This window comes from Rhipicephalus microplus, chromosome X, assembly GCF_043290135.1.
Source record: "Rhipicephalus microplus isolate Deutch F79 chromosome X, USDA_Rmic, whole genome shotgun sequence".
Classification (NCBI taxonomy): Eukaryota; Metazoa; Arthropoda; class Arachnida; order Ixodida; family Ixodidae; genus Rhipicephalus; species Rhipicephalus microplus.
The window spans coordinates 41,593,770-41,613,580 of NC_134710.1; the positions used below are offsets into that span (position 1 = coordinate 41,593,770).

The following is a 19,811-nucleotide window of genomic DNA, read 5'->3' on the forward strand; positions in this document are numbered from 1 at the left end:
ATAGTTTTTTTGTGCATCGCATGTAGCTCAATTACAGAGAATATTACAAAGCGGCGCATGCTGCCAACACGCTCGAGCTCGACCAGCGAAGCGAAATGGCTAGAGCAATGAAATATGCAGTTATGACTACAGTCCACACTAACTTCTGCACTTCACCGGTGCCATCCGGACAATGTTGTTGTTCGACGAAATTTTACAATTTTGACGTTGCGAAAAGCGTAAGCATGTATTTGTTTCGATATCCTTGTTTTGATTGCGCTGATGGTAACATCTGAGTGCAGCGAATTGTGCACTGTTAGAGTCTGATCATGGCTGTGACACAGGTGCTACCTAATGGGAAGTTAAATGCTTGTGTGTCGTTGAAAAAGTGACTTCATGTTGCTTACAGCGCAAGTGATGACGACGGCATAATATGTTTTCAAACCATCGGTACTTTAAACATTTGGTCCCGTGCAGATGCGACGGCACGCTACTCGCTAGTGGCCCACTACTGCGATGAATCCCTCAGGCAGGCTTGGCATAAATTATCTAGGAGTGCCGTTCACAGTTCACACGTTAGTTCGAGTTCGTGCAGTTTTCTCTAGCATGCCAAAGTTACGCAAAACATTGTTGATGCACGGTTGATCAGCTGACACCACCACCCTTCGCACTGCGGCAAGAAATGAGGTAGCAAACATTCAGCAGTTCCTATTGTTTGGGAAAGTACTTTGGTCCAATATAAAATAATTTGACAATTAAGTTTTCATCTAACAAAAGGGTCACTGAGAGCACTATCTTTTTCTATGCGAGTTCACGGGTTGATCATCTTCCCGCAGCCATCTTGGATTCCACGATATGCCACCTATAGGCCGTGGGCATTGTGAATTATAAAGAGTAGTATTTAAGAAGTTCTTGCACAGAAATTTTTTGCTGTGCATTCTTTGTGTTTTTTGCAGTCTGATAACCAATGTAAAGTTTGCAGGTCACACAATCAGGGATGCTACAGCTGCGACAATTGCGCCATTGTGATACAATTTCATTTCTTTGAGCCGCGCTGCGCCAAAACCTTGAAATTTGTTGAAATTGCGTCACGCAGCGCCTAAACGCTCGACTAACCGCAAAATTTCTTAGCTGCGCTAACTTTAGTGGGAAATAAATGCTCTGTCGGCAACCTTTACAAGGCGTTATACAATCCAATTTAGTTGCCCAGACGCTGTGCGGACTAACGTCCCTACCAACGTTGTAAAAACGTTGGTGTGGGTGCGTGCTGGGCACTCGACAAGTTGTTGTGTTTTGCTGTATTTCGTCCGCTGGCTAGAACACTGCTGTCTGTACATGGACATTCAACATGAGCAAAGGTAAGCACCTATTCAAACTCCGTTTCGCGCAAAAAACTTTGTGGGTGTGTCACCGGTTTATTCGAGCGAGTGGAACCTTTTGACGAACGCTGGCGACATAACTAGTAAAATGGAGGCCGGGTCAGCACACCGCCGTTGTTAAAGTAGCAGGTCTCACGTTCACTAGTTCGCGTGTCGTAAAATGTTAATACGCACCCGTTCTAAATGTTCTAATGGCTGAATTTTTGAGACAGATGAAAATTTCAGAGAGAGATTTTAACTTTGGCATGAGTATGCTGGTAAGCATGGCAAATGCACTAAGGTTACGCATGACGGCGTTTACGATCATGCGTGCTAGTGCGGACATCTCTCGCGATAGGCATCTTCAGCTTTGTAGTGAGTGCGTGTGGCGTAGCCTTGTTGGCGCGGCTATAAACGTGTTGCACGCATTTAGTACGGGGCAACGAAAACGTGATGTTCACTGCAACCTCCTTCTGCGAAACGACAAGGAGTGCCTAGCACACGCACTATCGGAAGCTGCGTACCCAAGAAGATCGTAGCATTATCCGAGCTTGCGGTCACGGCCGGGCCGGGTACGAATAACACTCGCACAGTGCAGCAAGCGCACGGGCAGTGAATTGGAGTGAGCTTAGTAGGCGACGAGCCTTGGATCCATGCGGCTAAAGGCACCGCGTTTTAATAAAACGATGCTGATTTTCGCACCGTTGTATTTCATATTGCACTTTTTGTGCGCGTGCGCTTTCTGCTTTAGGTGGAATGGGCTTTTCATGATTATTTTGTTTCTTACTGGGAGAGGTACGAAATTCAGTGCGTCGGTCTTAAACGAAGGCGATGCTATCAGCAAGTGGTGCAAGCCAGGTGTAAAGGACACGGAGGCTTTTTGCATTCTTTGCAGTGTGACAATTTCCTGTGCCCAGCATGGCACTGCTGCTGTCAAGGGGCATGCAAGCCAAAAGAAGCATCTGGAGGCAGCAGCTAAGCGGCGAGACGCAAGTGGTGTGCTGCTAGCTCCCAAAACTGTGCAAGCCACGATAGATTTTTCGCAAGGAACGCCTCGTGCCACATTGCAAGATCAAGTGTGTGGGGCGGAAGCCATTTTTGCTATGGCTGTTGTTTCAAAGGACATTCCCTATGCCTGGGGCATCACTGCTACGGACATTTATAAAAAAAATGTTTACTGACAGTGACGTGGCCAAAAATTTCAACTGTGCAAGGGCCAAGCTTTCTTAAGTCATCTCTGATGGGCTGGGGCCCTTCTTCAAATCAAAGTTCCTTGCCTTAAGATGTGAGAATGCTGAACAGGAGGTGCGGTCCTTGCGGTACAATGCCGGGCAGCTGCAGCCTCAGGTCATCTGTGGGGATCAAGTGTCATCGCTGATCGACGAATGGAACATGCTTAAGTGTGATGGGGACAGAGGCACCCTGCACTTGGAAGGAAGGGTGGATGTGTACTGGGCCAAGGTGCTTTGCCTGAAGACTACCACCGGAGAACTGAAGTATCCGTTACTGTATAAGATTATCAAAGCACTGCTTTGCTTACTACATGGCAATGCTGATGCTGAAAGCGGTTTCAGCGAAAACAAGAACCTGTTAGATAGAAGCTCGCTGAGCATTACCAGCATTAATGGCATGCGCCAAGTGAATAGCTTCCTTCAGCATTATGATAGGGACGCAACTAAGGTGCCACTCAACCCTGACCTGCTGAGGCAAGCTCGGGCTAAGTATGCGCAAAGATTGAGCCACGAGGCAAGCTCGAGCAAGCGCAAGGCAACGGAAGATCCTGTCGTAAAGCAGCCCACTCACGAAGCAGCAAAAGCTGCTTTAGAGGACCAAGTGGCAGCCAGCAAGGCATTGCTCACGAGTGCAGAAGAAATAATCAGTGCTGGTGTCAAGAAAAAAAAGACATGAATAAAGTGTCAAGTGGCCATGTACTGTTGGCAAAGGGGAACGCCAGCCTGGAGATTGCACTTAAAAAGCTCAGTGAGCTCTAAGAGATTTCTAAAAAAAGAAAGAAAGCATTGATATGTGTGGTGTCTAGTCTAGTCAAGTTGAATGGTGTCTGAACTAGTCAAGTTGAGTGATTGGACTAGTCAAGTTGTCATGTCTCTATTAATCAAGTTTTATGAGCTTCTTGCCATATGCAAGATCACTTGTTTTTGTCTTGTTTATAGGTGTGAAAGCTGTGTGTTATTATGGTTGTGCTAATGTTCTCGGCTGTTTATTTGCTATTTAGGTCATCTTATGGCAAAAAATAAATTTTTTTAAACTGCTCCAAATTAGGGTTTATCTGCTCCAAAAGCGAAGTTTTCCTGCTCCACAAATTGCTCCAATTTCTATTTTGGCTGTAGCACCCCTGCACAATGATAATGTTTCTAAAAGCTGTCATATTGGCCATTTCAATTGTGCACTTTTCTGTAAGAATGGTTTGCCCCTCTTGTCCTCTAGAGGGCTAAATTAATTCAGTTTTTCACACTGTAACTAAAGTAGGTGTATGCGCTGGTCGGATCTGTTTCTTTGAGACCATTACATCAGGTTTTGAGGACATAACTCTCCTTTTTTTTTTAAGGTTCAATATGACTGAACTACAGAGTATCGCATGTCATTATTTGTGGTGCTGTAAAGTAAAGGCTCTGTTATGTAAATAGTGGTTAAAGAGCTTATCAATAAAGTAGTACAATTGACAAAAATTTTCTGTCTGAATTATTTTAAAAACTACCACTGTGCTTTGAGTTTGTCATATTTCATAAGATAACATTGAGGAGTGTGAGTACCAACTTAGAAAATGTTTGAAAAAGTGTGAGATACGCATACAATTTCTGTGAATCCTAGCCAGGTCATGAAAACTGACGGCACTCCACGCAACTCTCAGGAAAATAATTTCGATCAGAGCTTTAAAAGTTGCTCCTTATGGCTGAAACCACAGTGAATGCCTGAGCTGAAGCATAAAAGAAGCAAGGTCATTACTGTTGCTTCTGCAGATTACACGGCATATTGCGGTTGCCAAGCGTGATGGTACTTGCACCGACAAGTTGGTGCAGGCATGCCTTGGCCACAATCTTGGCTTGGCTTGAAGTCATTCTGGTTAGGCTAGAAATAGTAGAGGCTTGTGTGAAGCTTATTCAGTGGCAATGCAACAACAAACGTCCTCATCTACACACTTACTTCAGGTAGCTAATGTTTTAAGTGCAGCACAGAATAACTGCAGCTTAATGTCTCGTTTCAGTTTCTTGACGTTGCATATGAAATCTGATTTTTGAGCATTGAGTCTATAGAAGAGTATGTAAACGAAGAGAATACACCAGCCTCCAGGATTCTTCTGCGAAATCAAGGAAATTGTTGCCCCACTGCGGTGGTCTAGTGGCTAAGGTACTCGGCTGCTAACTCGCAGGTCGCAGGATTGTATCCCGGCTGCGGCGGCTGCATTTCCGATGGAGGCAGAAATGTTGTAGGCCCGTGTGCTCAGATTTGGGTGCACATTAAAGAACCCCAGGTGGTCGAAATTTCCGGAGCCCTTCACTACGGCGTCTCTCATAATCATATGGTGGTTTTGGGACATTAAACCCCACATATCAATCAAGAAAACTGTTGCCTCCTTGTACAGTGACCAGGGTGTTGCCCCGCCTTCTGTTGTGGCCTTATTTGTCATATGTGCAAGTGGGCTTGACAAGCACTTCGTAAGTGCATTTTTGAGAGTTTGATTGCACAGGAGAGCGCTTAAAGAACCTGTTGGTAGAACCCTTGTTAAAGTTCAGATAATGAACTAATGCATGGAAATTCTTGTGGGGAGTGGTGATCTTCAGTACACAAGGAATGTCTTGCGGAAAATATGAAGCTGCTGGTAGCACAAAATTAGTGTATGATGAGAAATTAATGTATGATGAGGAGTCAGAAAATGGTGTTGTAGAAGTTGACGTAGTAGACCTGCATGGTTTGAAGGGCCAACATTGGATAAAAAGATGACCTGGAGAGGAAGGGGAAGGAATTGTTATACTAATTAGATGTTGAAGGAAAGAAGAGAGCTGTGGCTGTTTTGAAAGAGCTTGAATGACAAGAAGCAAAAACTGATGGAATACACTCAGCTTCAGCGCTCTTTGCTCTAGGAAGAGATTGAATCTTTGAAACGGGAAGAAATGAACCAGCTTTTTTGTATACATTTATTGTATTTTAATGTATTTATTGTAAAAGATAATTACAGTGAAGGGAATGTAAAAAAGCAGCATAGTTTGCAGTTTAATCAAGTGCTCTATCTTTTTATATGTTTTTACCACTTGAGGGTTTTCAGTGTGTAGAGTTTTTCAAGCAGACTTACTGGTCCTGGAATTTTTTTAGAGTTGTCATGTAAAACCCTATAAAGGCAAGGTGTTAGGGAAAATTAAATTGGTAGACATCCTGACACTGAGAGACCTTGTTACAGTGATTTCATAGCCAAGTTTTAGATTATCGTTCCAAGTACAGACATGCATTTTTATTATAAACCAGCACAGGGTTCTCTGCAGGCTTTTCATTCATACATAGTTTTGCCTTATGTGAACAGAGGGCTTTATGTTCGTCACTCACCATAGCACATCACTATGGTCAATCATCCAGTTTGAAACACACACAGCTGCCACTGGAAGTGTGCCACAAAACAAGGATGGAACAGAAAGAATAAAATAAAAGGATGGAAGGCTTGTTGTGTGTAGTCTCTCATCTGTGGCACATTGCGGAGGGCAGGAAAGGAACTCCACTTGTGGACAAAATGGGTACAGTGTGTACATTGACTGTGAAGATTGGTAAGCTTTCCAGGGGCATGATAACGGAACAGTTTGATATCTTCAGTGTCTTCCAATAATGAACTAACTGGATGTGACAACAGCTTACCTTGGAAATGGAGTGAAGACTGCAGAGGCAGGCTATCTCCACATTTGTGTCGCTACACGAGTGGTTCGGCTGCTTGCAGCTAATTTCAATTCCATTTTCGGTTTCGCTTGCCCACAGCATTCATTGATAATTCAGGTGGGCGGCACCTTACGCCAGCATAGACTTGGCAGATAACTTTCTTTTTGACAGCCACTTTCTGTCACACTTCAAGTATATCTTTTTCATAAAACGAAAAGGTGAGTTTTTGGTCGCACATAGTCCAGTCACTATCAGGGGCACCATGCTTGCTGTGAGAACAGGCATGCTGAAAACGTGGTGCTGTCCAAGATGTGAGGAGAGAACAACATTAAGAGTGAACAATATTTTTTTTTTTGCCACCAATGGCTCCCCATACTTGTTCAATCTTTATAAAGAAGTAAACTTTATTTATTCGAACTAGGTCTCTCCAAAAGTTTTAAAATTCTAGCACAGGCAAATGCCAGCACGTGCACAGGCAAGCATTTCGATTCGTTAGTGTCCACGCTACTGCCAAAAAAAGTTGTTGCAGACTGTATAAAATATTTAGGTAAACTGGTCCCCAGGTTGAACCTTACAGCTTCAAATACATAACCAAAATTGGTAATTGGGACGGGTAAAAAGGCAAGTAATGTATATATTCAAAAAACACAGTGTTGCATATTGTTACTACATCATGAGTAGTGGGCAGTGTTAAATTGGGGAAAGAAATGCTACTTGGGCATTTAGTGCGGTCCGTGATTGGCATGTTACAACAATTGTAAATATGCATCCCAAGTTATCGCACTTAGCTGGATGCATTGTATTAGTATCTATGATTAAACTTATCAGTAAAATTTTATAGTTAAGTCTGCATTCATGTTTGTGTTGTCCTTCTCATGTTTTTATTTATTCACTTTTGCAGCCTGCCAGGGATGAAGTTGGGATTAGCCGGGAAGATCTGGTTGAAGCCTTGCTCTCATGCATGATTGCTTCGGCTGGTTTTGGAAAGCACAGCATACAACTGGCTTTAGAAAAGCTAGATTCTGATCTAGCTGTTGCGAAGTTGGACTCACTAAAACTTTTGGTATGTTTTACGGCTTAGCCTTTAGGTATATGCATATACGTAACCAGGTTCTTTAATGTGTTACATTTGTTTTGCAGAATCCTTGAGTTCTCTGAAAGTAAAAACTGATGGAAGACACTGAGCTTCAGGGCTCTATAAATGTTTATAAGATATTTTATTTTGACATGAAAGTTGATTTTTGCGTGGCACACCTGTTGACATCAACACAGTAGTGCCACCAGGCTACACTTTGCTCACGTTAGTTTACGCTCCAGCACGGCTGGTTGTGAAGATGTCTGGTACCAAAACATTCAATCTATTCTATTTAATTGCTTAATGAACCCACTCACATAATGAATCCACCCTCCATCTTTGCTCTTGAATAAAGAAAAAAAAAAGTTTTAACGTATCTGGGCATTTTATTTCGGTGTGATACCCAGTGCCATTGACAATTGAAACAGCGTTAAATCAAGCCATTGTATCACAAAATAATGATGCAATAAAAATCAAAGAATAGTTTTGCAACCATGCTAAATTGTTGCGAGCAGCACGAACGTGAACAATGTCAACAAAAACTTAAAGGTCGCGCCTTTTCTAGCAGAGCACCATCTGTCAAATGCAGGAAAAACCTCTTTGCTTATAGCATGACGATAGTTATAGCGCGAGAACAAAACGACGACACAGAGACTCTGTGTCGTCGTTTTGTTCTCGCGCTATAACTATCGTCATGCCATACCAACTAGCCCAAGCTGCCACACTTCTAAGTTGCTTATAGCGCCACGCAAGCACTGCGACGTAAGAACAAAGCAAAAAACAAACGCATGGCCTCCGAGATGGCGGGTGCGCGGCGAAGAAACTCGCCATGCACCCACCAACTCGGAGGCCATGCAAAGCGCGCACCGCGTCACCCACGATGTTTGTGAGCCGATATTTGACGCTGCGTTTTTGTTGTTGGGCTTGTAGTGAGCTCGGTTGTGGACACCTCAGACACCTGCTGTGAGGGTGTGTATGGCAGGTACGGTAGCTACACGGCTGGTTTTAAACTTAAAGTTGGTTGAGCATGTGCTGGAGCATGGGAACCGAGCGGCAAGACTTCGCTTCAGAACGATCCGTGCGTGTTAGTCACGGATGAAAACAAGAGCTTCGGGCTACAAAAATATTTGTTGTGCATGTCGCGAGCTAAGACAAGCAAAACCGTCATGCGAAAATCCGCGTAATCAACCCTCTCCTCAAATTGGTGTCAGCTTTTCTGAAAAAAAAAAAAAAAGGTGGGTTCATTACGTGAGTAAATACGGTAGTTACTTGTGCATCATCAAAAACATTTATGATGACCACTATGGCTGCTTTTGCACCGCCAATGAGGACGCAAAGTGAAGTGACCATGAAAAACATCGCAATATCTTGCACAAGCATGGGACAAGAATCTTATACTGTGTAAGGGTACAGTAGGAACTTAATGTACTTCCAAATTGCCATCACAAACCAGTACATTTACTAGACTCTTGAGGGCTTGGCCTTTTATTTGACGAAAGAACATTGTCCTGAAAATTTCCGTGTCAGTACTGCTTTAATCCTTCCAGACATTGGTATACGACTGTGTGTTTTATAAACTTACGACCTTTTCCTCTGAGCATGTATGTCGCAGGTGGCAGTGATTTTGTAGTTTCAGATGAACTCTCAGCTTTCTATCTGGCAACTGCACTGTGTCATGAACACAGATGACAGTAATCTACAAAATATTCAGCAATATTTTTCTTCATTTCTAGCATTTCCTGTATAGCTCTAAGAATTTCAAAGAAAGCTTTTGAGGAATTTTGTGCATCTTTGATGTGAATTTCGGGGCGCAATTTGGCTTTACTTCACTGTTTCACAATGGTGCGAAAAGGTTCTTTCACGGCCATACGCGAAGACCTGTTTTATTTTGTGTTTATTTTGTGTGGTGATGCGGGGTTATATGCAAGGGTGCGTTGCACATTATCAACGTAAATAGAGCCTTAACATCTTCACACACAGCTGTGTGTACTCTTCGGCAGCCCGAACTGTCTCGTCTGCCTTGGGCCCCTCCGCGGTGGTCTAGTGGCTAAGGTACTCGGCTCCTGACCCACAAGTCGCGGGATCAAGTCTCGGCTGCAGCAGCTGCATTTTCGATGAAGGCAGAAATGCTGTAGGCCCGTGTGCTCAGATTAGGGTACACGTTAAAGAACTCCAGGTGGTCTAAATTTCCAGAGCCTTCCACTACGACGTCTCTCATAATCATATGGTGGTTTTGGGACATTAAACCCCACATATCAATCAATCTAGTCTGCCTTGGCCATTATTCGGGCTGGAGGCCAATTTAACCAAAGCCAGAGTGTTGCAACTGGTATTGAGCACGACTGTGGGCATAAATATTCCCTTACACTGACATTGAAGCATTGCGGTGTTCGAAAATAGTTCACTATAATGGAGCATTTGATTCAGCCGAGATCCCAAACCATGGCGGCTTCATTTCAATGTGGGGGAAATGTTTCAGGCCTGTGTGCTTATGTGTCGATGCACATTAAAGAGTTCCAGGTGGTAGAGCAGCCACTGCGGGGTTCCTCATGATTATATCGTGTCTTTGCGATGTAAAAGCACAACAATTATTTATAGTTATCATTTATCCGAGTTCGATGTAGCCAGATTTGACTGTTGTTCCTCTGCAGCATTTTTCTCATTTAATTCCCTTCGGTGGGTATGTGGATGTGGTTCATCATTACAATTATCAACCAGAAATACAGGTAGCTGTGAGGCTACTAACTATAAGTTGAAGAACTTCAGAGGCCCATGGTAGACATGCCTTAAAGGGGAACTCCGGTGTTTTTTCGATATTCACTGATTTCAATAAAACTTTGAACATGTGTTCTCGTTGGTACTGTAGTAATATGTGCCAAGTTATACTACCGTAAGTCATTTAGTTGTTTTAAAAACAAACTTCATAATTAGTAGCCAATTCTGGAATCACACTTGGAAACGTGGGCCACCCTGCGTATGGGACGTAAGTGCCTACTTTTTTTTTTCGAAAACCCTACCTTTCCCAGCAGATAAATGCTGGGCGCGCTTTTTTTCTATGAGGCGACGGCAGCGCGAGCACAGTTCAGTTTTGTCAGCTGCATACAGCGTATTAGTCGTCGTTGACGTTGGGTCTTACACTATTGAGCAATGAGGAGATCGATTCGTGGCACCTCAGATGCTTCACCCACCGGCGGGTCGAAGTCAAAAAGCGATGCTTCTGCGTTCAGATAGTAGCCACAATCGTCGCTGAACTTATCACTGGTATGTTGAGATGAGCTAGTGCAGTTTGATTCCACGTCAGATGATATCGCCCATTTGCTTTTCGTGCGTCAGAAGAGGCACATGAATTACGTTTACACCCTGGCTAGACGGTGGCAGGGTGTAGTGGATCTCGTGACGTCATCCGATACCCACCATGGATCACGAAACAGCTCCCTGTTTCGGTGTCTCTTTTGACTGATTGTTCATTGCCTAATTAAAATTATAGATGAGTGCCTGGGCTTAAAGAACCACCCTAGCTATTGCAGGACTATTTGAAAACAGCATTATCTCAGTAAGGTCGAAAATGCACCGGAGTTCCCCTTGAACTACCGCTACTTGGTTAGGTTGCAGGTTCAAGGAAGGTACGTTACAGAATTCTGTAACCACTGCAGTGCCATGTACACAACTGTGCAAGTACCTCTTAAAAATGTGCACTGCAATATTGGGCTAATAATTGAGCAATCTCATCATAATTGGGACTTATCAGTGAGCTCTTTGTCAAAGCAATAACATTTTTTATTTGACAAAATACAGTCGGTTACCTGCACAACTATGGTATGTGAGTTTCCTGCTTGATATTTTATGTGACTTTCTCAGGACTCCCTTTTTCGTTTTCATCAAATGCTGGAGCATAGCTCTTGCACTTTTTTTTTGTACTGTGGTTTAGATGTAACATGTTCATCTCACTGTGCTGTCTTTTATCATTTGGATTGTTCGCATGAAGTTTGTGCACAATTGAAAAGCAGGATTAACAGGTTATGTTATGATTGAGACTTAATTTGTTATGCAAGTGTTATACGATCACCTTTGTTAGTGATCAGGCCTGATCTAGGTAGAATTCGTTGACTTTGTTTGATGGGCTCCCTAGTGCAAATCCTAGAAGAGAGCCATTGATTAGTGTGAAATTTGATCCATGTCAGGCTTGATCGGGATGAACCGTGTGATACCGTTTTAAAAATTATTTTATGTGGTAATGTTACCTCTTTTTTCTCCTTCAGATCCGTGGAGCTGATGTTTATCCTGTCATCTGTTTTAAGGAAATGGCGGTGCTCATATGGAGACAGATACGCAACTTGGTATAATACAGCTACCAATTAAGCTACCCATATCATTGCTTTGCTCCTAAGAATAACTTAATTTGAAAAATTTTTTCCTAGGTGTTTGTGAATAGACATGAAGATATCATTCCCAGAGCTCTTGATTGTCTTTCGAGTCTTTCAAGAGTCCTCTCGAACCAAGAAAATGTGAGTTGTCATACACTTCATATCTACATTGCTAACTCTCTTAAACTGCGGTGTTAAAATTGCCGTCTTCTCAGACCCGCAGACTGTTCTCACTTTTGTCCCTCTTTAACAATCTCTATCATAACAATTCGTGGCTGTCTGCACCTATTAAGCCTGCCCATCGAATATTTTCTCATCTGGACCACGAATTCAAATTAGAGCTTTTATTTGGCCGAACCTACCTGTTTTTATATTCACCATTACTTCTTGCTGTCAATTACTGGAATCAACTGCCTAACAATATTGTTTGCATAAAAAACCACGAAGAATTCATTCACTAATTAAAGCTTCATCTTGGTGTATGAAGGACTTCATAAAACTGCATCCGATATATTTATGTGCTTAAATATTACTTTATTTAGCCCGCTGTATAACTCAACCACTTGACTACTGTTTAGGAGAGAAATATACAGCCTCTTTTTTTTTTCTTGTGTTGCGTTTTCTTTTTAGTGCAGTTTGTCGTTAGAATTATTTTCCCCTGATTTTTATTTTCAGTATTGATACGACGTTATTTATTTGTTTGTTTTCTCAAACCTTTTATTACTTTGTTTTTAATCTTAGTTTTATGTATGTATGCTACTACCCCCCTCCTATGTAATGCTCTCAGGTCTTTAGGGTACATGAATTCAGAGAAAAAACAAAACCCAAGCATTATAGGAGTTACCGTATATACTCGCATAATGATTGCACTTTTTAAATTAAAAAAAGTTGACTCCAACTTCGAGATGCGATCATTACGCGGGGTAAATTTTCCATGAAAAAATATTACGAGCACCGAAAATGCAAAAATGTCGCCAACAAGAATTCTTACGATAGCTATCATGAACATAGCCAAATATAAAAGTCAATTAAGGCTTACCTTTGTAATAAAATGCACGCATTACGTCGGAGCTACATGCATGGCACACTGCCCTTTTATTTTTTACCTCTCTAACCCCCTAACGTTCATTCAGACGAAGCGTCACTGGCGTCAGTGTGGTCGCCGCACGATTCCCTGTCAGAACCAGCAGTGTCTTCACTGTCCTACAGAGGGTCATCTTTCATCCCGTCGAGCGCATTGGAAATGCCAGTCTTTTTGAAGCTCTTGACGACCACCTCGTCGGAAATGGCTTCCAATATCTGATTTCGTCGACGCCGAAATGTCTGCTGGCAGCGCGGTTGCCATGCTCTAGTGCATAGTCAAGCGCTTTCAGCTTAAACGCGGCAGTAAAGCTCGCATACCGCCCCATGGTGAAACGGCGCTTCAACCACAAAGCACATCAACTTACAATAACCCCTTTCCGGTCCCGAAATAACTGCTTCAAATATTCCTTTTTTCCTCGTACAGTAACTCAGTGGAATGGATTAACTAATAACCAAGTGATGGAGCCGTCCTTAGAGTTGTTTGCAGCAAATTTGACCTGATTGTTTACATCATGCTGTTCTATTTTTTTGTTTGTTTGTTTGGTTCAAGCAATCTTGAGTGCCAACATTGTGAAAATTATATCTGTAACCACCCTGCTAAAATCTCTGTAATAGGGATTGCAGTATGAATAAATAAATAAATAAATAAAATTAAACACACAAAGCACATAAACTAACAAAGCGGATAAAACAAAAAGCATGGTCTCGGGAAAAAAAAAAACATTGCAGCAGGATGAACACAGGTCGACCAACAGGCGGCCTTCGCTGTAACAGTGCGGGATGTCAAAACAAACATGGCGACTTACGGAGTGAAGCGACCACATTTTTTTTCTTTTTTTCATCAGTTATGGAGGTTGTGAGTACGTCACGCGCGTCAAATAGTTTCTTCTACCTAAAAAAGAATGCTTTCATATAAATTAGTAAATTTACGGCATTAGCATAGCGATGCCTGCTTTCAGATCTCAGAAACAATGATAGGCGCGTTCAGCTGCCACAGACATAAAAACACATGGCGGGCATTCAGTGAAAACTGCGGCATTTGCCCTTACTGCAATCCTAAAGGGCACGATTCCGCCAATGGTGGGCAAAAATTAAGAATATGTTTGGTGCGTGCAGTTGGCAAGTTTTGAAGAGTTATTAATGCAACATTTGACAGATAATAAAGGTGATGATCATCGGCTAGACTTGGCACACGACATATCTATGCGGCAAGTTTGGGGTGCGATCATTACGCTGGAAAAAAATCAAATTTAGATGACCAAATTTAGGGGTGCGATCTTCACGCGAGTAAATACGGTAGGTAAATTAGACAATTCCTAGTCTAGCTGTACATTATAAGGTAATCATGTGTGCCTGTAGTGCAAAAATGGTATGACATCATTAATGGCTACTACGAAAACTTTAAATTAGAATTTTCGTTCATGCTAGAAGTTTTAGATGCACTTACAGAGGTGCCTGTAAAAGGGGAATTCATTGAAAGAAAAGTTTGTCAACTTCAGCAGGGTGAAATTCATCCTTATGTACAGTAATTGTAATTCCCATTTTTGTTTGTAGTGTGTAGTGTTTTCTAACAACTAGCTAAAAAAGCTGGACCGTCTTTGATGAAGTCACATACATATGTGTTTTTTTGTTAAGGTTTTTAAAGATTTTTATTAAGACTCGTAGGGAAGCCAATGGGTTGGCTAGTGTAATGCATCACAATTTCCAGCAGTGAACACGTTTTAAAAATTAATATTAAGGAAGCTAGGAAACACTGCATGAACTTCCATGTCTCATGATACATTTTTACCAGTGCTAAATCTAAAAATAATGGTTTATGATGTAGACACTACACTTTCTTGTGCCTCAGAACAATCAAACCTCATTATAATGAAGTCTCATGTGTCATAATAAATGCTATTGTTATATCTGATATCTTATATAGATACTATATAGCTGATATTGTGAAAAGAAAAAAAAAAGAATTTGATATGGACTTTTTGATGTGCTTATAAGTGTGCCATTTTGGGCAACTAGCATTGCAATTTAGCTTCTTTAACAGTACTACAGAGTTATATGCATGAAAATTGCTGTACGAGTGCATTCATTATTACATGACTTTGTTAATTTGATGTCATGGCATACAAAACTGAGAAATCATGCGTGCAAAAGGGACAAAATAATGGCTCCCAATAATAAAAAAAATAAAACTGCCAGTATATATTTATAACATATATATAGTTTAAACTGCCCATATAGGTTTATGATTCATTATGCAGACATGTTTATTACATTGAGCTTTGACTATTGAATCTAACCATTGACTGGCGAGCTGGAGCATTATAATTTTTTTTACAGACATTGAGACCTTTCTTCAAGATTATTTGGAAAGGTGAGTCTCATTTTTGTTGACTTGGTGAATAATGGTTGCTAAATTTTGAAAATTTACCTCTGCAGACTTGCAACAAGGTGCAATCCCTGGCATGGGCAGAGTGTTGGAAGCATTTATAAAACCGTCTGCGGAAGCCTGCTCGGTTGCCCTCGTAGAAGCGCTGCCCAGTATACTCCAGCTTCTGTCAGAAAATGAAGTGAGTGCTATGAGGAAAAGGTCCCAGAGAAAACCTGTTGATTTGCGAAGAGATAGCGATGTTTGTGTGAACAGGTGGTTTGATAACTTACCGTATTTACGGTATTATAGGTTGACCATTTCATCTAAATTTGAAATTCGAGGTTTGTGGGTTGGCTCACAATTGAAACCAGTAGTACACCACCAATTATGACAAGATAAACAATAGATTAGGCACGCTGAGGCATGGTCAGAATATTGAGCTTGCCTTTCTGCTCTACATTGTAGCATAGTATACAGTCGAGCCCGCTTATAACGAACCTGAGCGTGACGCGGCATCCGTTCGCTGTATCCCGAAGTTCGTAGTAAATGAAATACAGCTTTTAAAAAAAAGTTTCGAGTGAAAACAGAAACTTTTTTTGCCCCAGAAAGTCCGTAATGCACGTGTTTCGAAGAGCAGAAACGATAAGGGTGGTCTCGAGTTCATTTAATACGGCAGGCTGCTCGTTCAGTGAGGCCCGTGGCATAAGCTGCATGATGGCTGGCTCCAAAGTTTCGTCGTCCTCGCAATCCGATTCCTCCAAATCGCTCTCGCCACGTACTTCATTCACAATGCCCCAATCCGTGCACAGTTCCGCAGTGTTGTCATCATCATCGGTCCTAATTAAACCATCGCAACAGATGTCCTACCCGCTCTCCCAGGTCGGAGTCGACGACGCGCTGCCACAAATCGCCGCCGCAGCGGTCCTGTTTGGAAGCTTCAGGCTCGGCATCAGGCCCGACGTCGACAAAGTCGGCCTCGCGAAAACAGTTTCGCGCGCATGTAGCCGTCACCACCGCCCACGAAATATTCACCATCTCCACAGCTGAATACCGGGATGCCTGAAGCGGCAAATTGGCAGCCAGGTGGTCAACAGCTATGAGCAAGCGCTCCGCAACGAGGCACCTAACACGCGGATCACGCTCAAGCCAAGTGGTCACACTTCCGGCGTTATTTATTTTTTTTGAGCGGCACGAAAAAGCGTGCGAGGCCTCCCGTCGGCCATCATGACCACACACGCACACCAAGAGCGAGCAAGACACGCACACGCGTAGAACAGCTCTGGGCGTGTTTCCAGTCGGAAAACGAAACTAATTCGAGCCAGCGTGGCGGGCGTAGCGGAGCGGTGGAGATGGGCGTAGGGGTTGTGATCAAGAGAGGAGAGGAGGAGGATACAACTTTATTAAAAGAGATTTCATGAATTTCGAGATGGCCGCTTGTCTGCGGTGACCTCTTGTGCCCATGCAATGACTGCTTTCTGCAGTTTTTCGTCGGGGGACCGTATTAAGGTCTCCCATGTCGTTTCGGAGGAAACTGGCAGAAGCTCTCTGGGTGGGGGAAGGCCCTCGCATTCCGAGAGGATGTGACTTTGGTTTGCTATGGCATTTTTGTCGCAATTTTTGCATGTTGAGTCAACCTCTCCCCCTGTGAATATCGCTAAGCGATGAAGAGTGGTTAGGCTGTTCGTTTGAATTCGGCGGAGGATAGTGGCCTGTGCTCTCGTGAGGTTGCTGTGCGGTATTGGATATAATCTCCTGTCATCTTTATACATATTTGTAAGTTCGTTATAGGAGGTCACTGCCTGTCCTATCGGGGAGCCCGGTTCCAATGAAAGCGCAACCCGGTTTGCTAACCCTCGGGCCACTTTATGCGCTTCCTCGTTACTGGGGTTTCCCGAGTGAGCGGGGACCCAGACCAGATTGATTTTGATTCTATCATTTTGATTAAAGTTTCTCGGGACCTTGACGGTATTTAGTCCCACACTTCTCCTTACAAAGCTGAGAATAGCGCTCTTAGAGTAGCCAAGGACAGTGTGGGTGGTTCGATGCATAATGGCCAGCGCTATGGCCCTTTATTCGGCCTTTTTGATTGATGCGGCTCTAGTGGAAGCCACATTTATGTTTTTAAGCTCTCCGTCCACGGCACTCAGGGCGTATGTGTTGTGTCCCTGGTTGGCGGCATCGACGAAGACCGCAGTTTGGTCTTGCTTGTGATTTTCACTTAGCCTATCTGCTCTGGCTTTTCTCCTAGCGTCGTGTCTGCCTGCCAGGGTGTTTTTGGGTATTGGTTTGATCTGTAGGTAATGTCTGATCGCGGGAGGTAGTGGTGCTCTGCTTCCCATGGTGTGTATGGGCTGAATTTTCAGTTTATGCAGGATATGTAGTCCCGTCATCATGTCTGAAAGCCGTGTTATTCGTGCTGTTTGTGTGCTAGGATCAGCTCCTCTAGGGTGTTATGCATTCCAAGTTGGAGGAGCTTCTCGGTGCTGGTATAAACAGGCAAACCTAGGGCCCATTTATATGCGTGTCGAATTATAGCTTCAATTTTATCTTTGTCTGATTTCCTGAGATGATAATAGGGGAAAGAGTAGACTATGCGGCTGATTAGGAAGGCCTCAATGAGCCTACACAAGTCCATCTCTTTCATGCCTCTATGTCTGTTGGCCACTCTCCTGAGCAGTCCACCAATTTGTTTGGCGGTGTTCTGCAATTTTGTGAGGGCCATGGTATTTTGCGTGTTATGTTGAATGAGCATACCCAGCACTCTAATGGTCAAAACCGGAGGGACCGGGCCGCTTTCCAACATAATTTTTATCTGTGCTTGTTGTTGGGCGTCCGTGCCTGGCGTCTTTTTGGCTTTACTTCTAATGATTAGGAGTTCGGATTTCGAGAAGGAGCATGTTAACCCGTTGTGTCTAACATACTCTTGCACGACATTGGCTGCCTCCTGTAACACATCATTTATCGCACCGTCCGAGCCACTGTTCATCCAGATTGTAACATCGTCCGCGTATATGGCATGTTTGATATGTGGTATCCTGTTTAGCTGTTGTGGTAAGTTCATAGAGAGCAGACTTGCGAGAGAAAGTCAAGGAGTTGCGGTAAAGCACGGAGGAATGAAAGATTCCTTCCTCCGTGCGATAAAGAGAGGGGAGGATGCAGCGGGAGGGCAACCTTGAAAACCAAAACACACGGGAAGGTGGGTGGCTTGCTTGAAAGGTCCGCGAAACTTGCATGTGGAAAAACTTGCCAGTGCCAGTCCGCGCAGAAGTCAAAGCATGGCCGCCTCGTTCTGTGCGCGCGGCGGCGTTCGAAGAATCTGCGGCCGTGATCAAGAAATCGTTTTGTTGTGCCGGCAGGTTTGTGTGGCCTCACGAACTTTGATATTTCGCGATTCGTTCCGCGCAATTTATCAGCCGTTTTCACGCTTCTGCACGTGCGCGGAAGGCATGGTGAGCTGAGTGCGAAGTGAGCGAGAACGAGACCTAAACATGAAACGAATCGCAAAGTATCAGAGTCGGTGGGGTAGCGTATGCCCGTGCACTAGACGCAGACTATCGGATACAGTCGGTGGCCAACAATGTTTGCCAATGGTCTGGTCACTCCAGGCCGGTGACGCCGACAGTACCAGCGATCAAAAACAGGGTACGTGGCCAACCGGTTTTCGAAAGATTGGTGGCAGTGTGAAAACACGGGCCTCGTCTGGTGATGCGGGGTGCTCAGAGTAGCTGGGGGACAAAGGACGGAGGGGTGCATAACAAAAAGCGGTCGTGGAGAGCAGCAACTAGAGGGGCGCGGAGCCAGAATCGGCGTTTAACAATAAGAATGTATGGGCACCTCGCCGATGCCTGATCGGTGGTCGAAATTGGTTTCCCGGGAAGTCGGCAGACCGCTGACTCCGTTCGCTGTGACCGATCAGCGGCGCTTGGAGACGTTCGTTGTAAGTTCGATTTTGTGCCATTGAACCAATGTATATTTTGACGGTCACGCCAATATTGTTTGTTTTAAGCGAAAGTTCGTCTTAAGTGGGGCCGTTATATGTGGGCTCGACTGTAATTATTCTGCGCTCTTGTTGTGCAGAAATTTTCTTCCTAGGGGAGGAGGATCGGTTGTGTTGATACATTGTTATTAAGACTGCATATCAGTACAGGCAACCGGGGGAGAGGCACATAGAGCGCTGAACTTCCCACAGTCTACTTGTTTAGAAAGTGTTCACTTTACATAAATATATGCTTTTGCACACAGTTACACACAGTCATGCACAGAACACTGTGATATGGCAAAAATATATCTAGGAAACAAACCTAACTACAGCTTTTTCTTATCGATCAGTGAAACAGAGGGGGGCTGACGCAATCATCCTTCAAGGAAATAATCTTTTGTGCCTTGATGATCTCAAGTATGGTGCGATCATTGCATTTTGCAACTGTGCTACAATCGGAAAGTCTTGGCTTAATCCACATGTGCTACAATGAGCAGGGAAGAACCCTCCTTTTGACTGATCAACATTATACAGATGTTCTTTCAACCCGTTGTTTAAGCAACAATCCGTTTAGCCAACCGTAATATTTTCCACCTGACAGGGATGGTTGGTAAACTAAATTACTAACGCAATCTCTAAATTTTTTTCCATTGTTTATAGTACACCCACGAATTGCTCTGAATCCTGGGACAGACATTTTACACCAACTGCTTATTTTTTGTGGAGT

At 43.4% G+C, this 19,811-nt stretch overlaps 1 protein-coding gene across 3 annotated transcripts in view; it reads left to right on the forward strand.

Moving 5' to 3' along the window:
• Mms19 (MMS19 nucleotide excision repair protein) overlaps positions 1–19,811 on the forward strand; it is a 252,136-nt gene that overhangs the window by 35,716 nt on the left and 196,609 nt on the right. For all 3 annotated transcript variants that reach the window (XM_075876298.1, XM_037426866.2, XM_037426865.2), the window contains exons 8-12: positions 7,117–7,278; positions 11,550–11,627; positions 11,709–11,795; positions 15,075–15,108; positions 15,174–15,304. In XM_075876298.1, the coding sequence (XP_075732413.1) occupies positions 7,117–7,278; positions 11,550–11,627; positions 11,709–11,795; positions 15,075–15,108; positions 15,174–15,304 (492 nt within the window). The remainder of the gene's footprint in view (positions 1–7,116; positions 7,279–11,549; positions 11,628–11,708; positions 11,796–15,074; positions 15,109–15,173; positions 15,305–19,811) is intronic.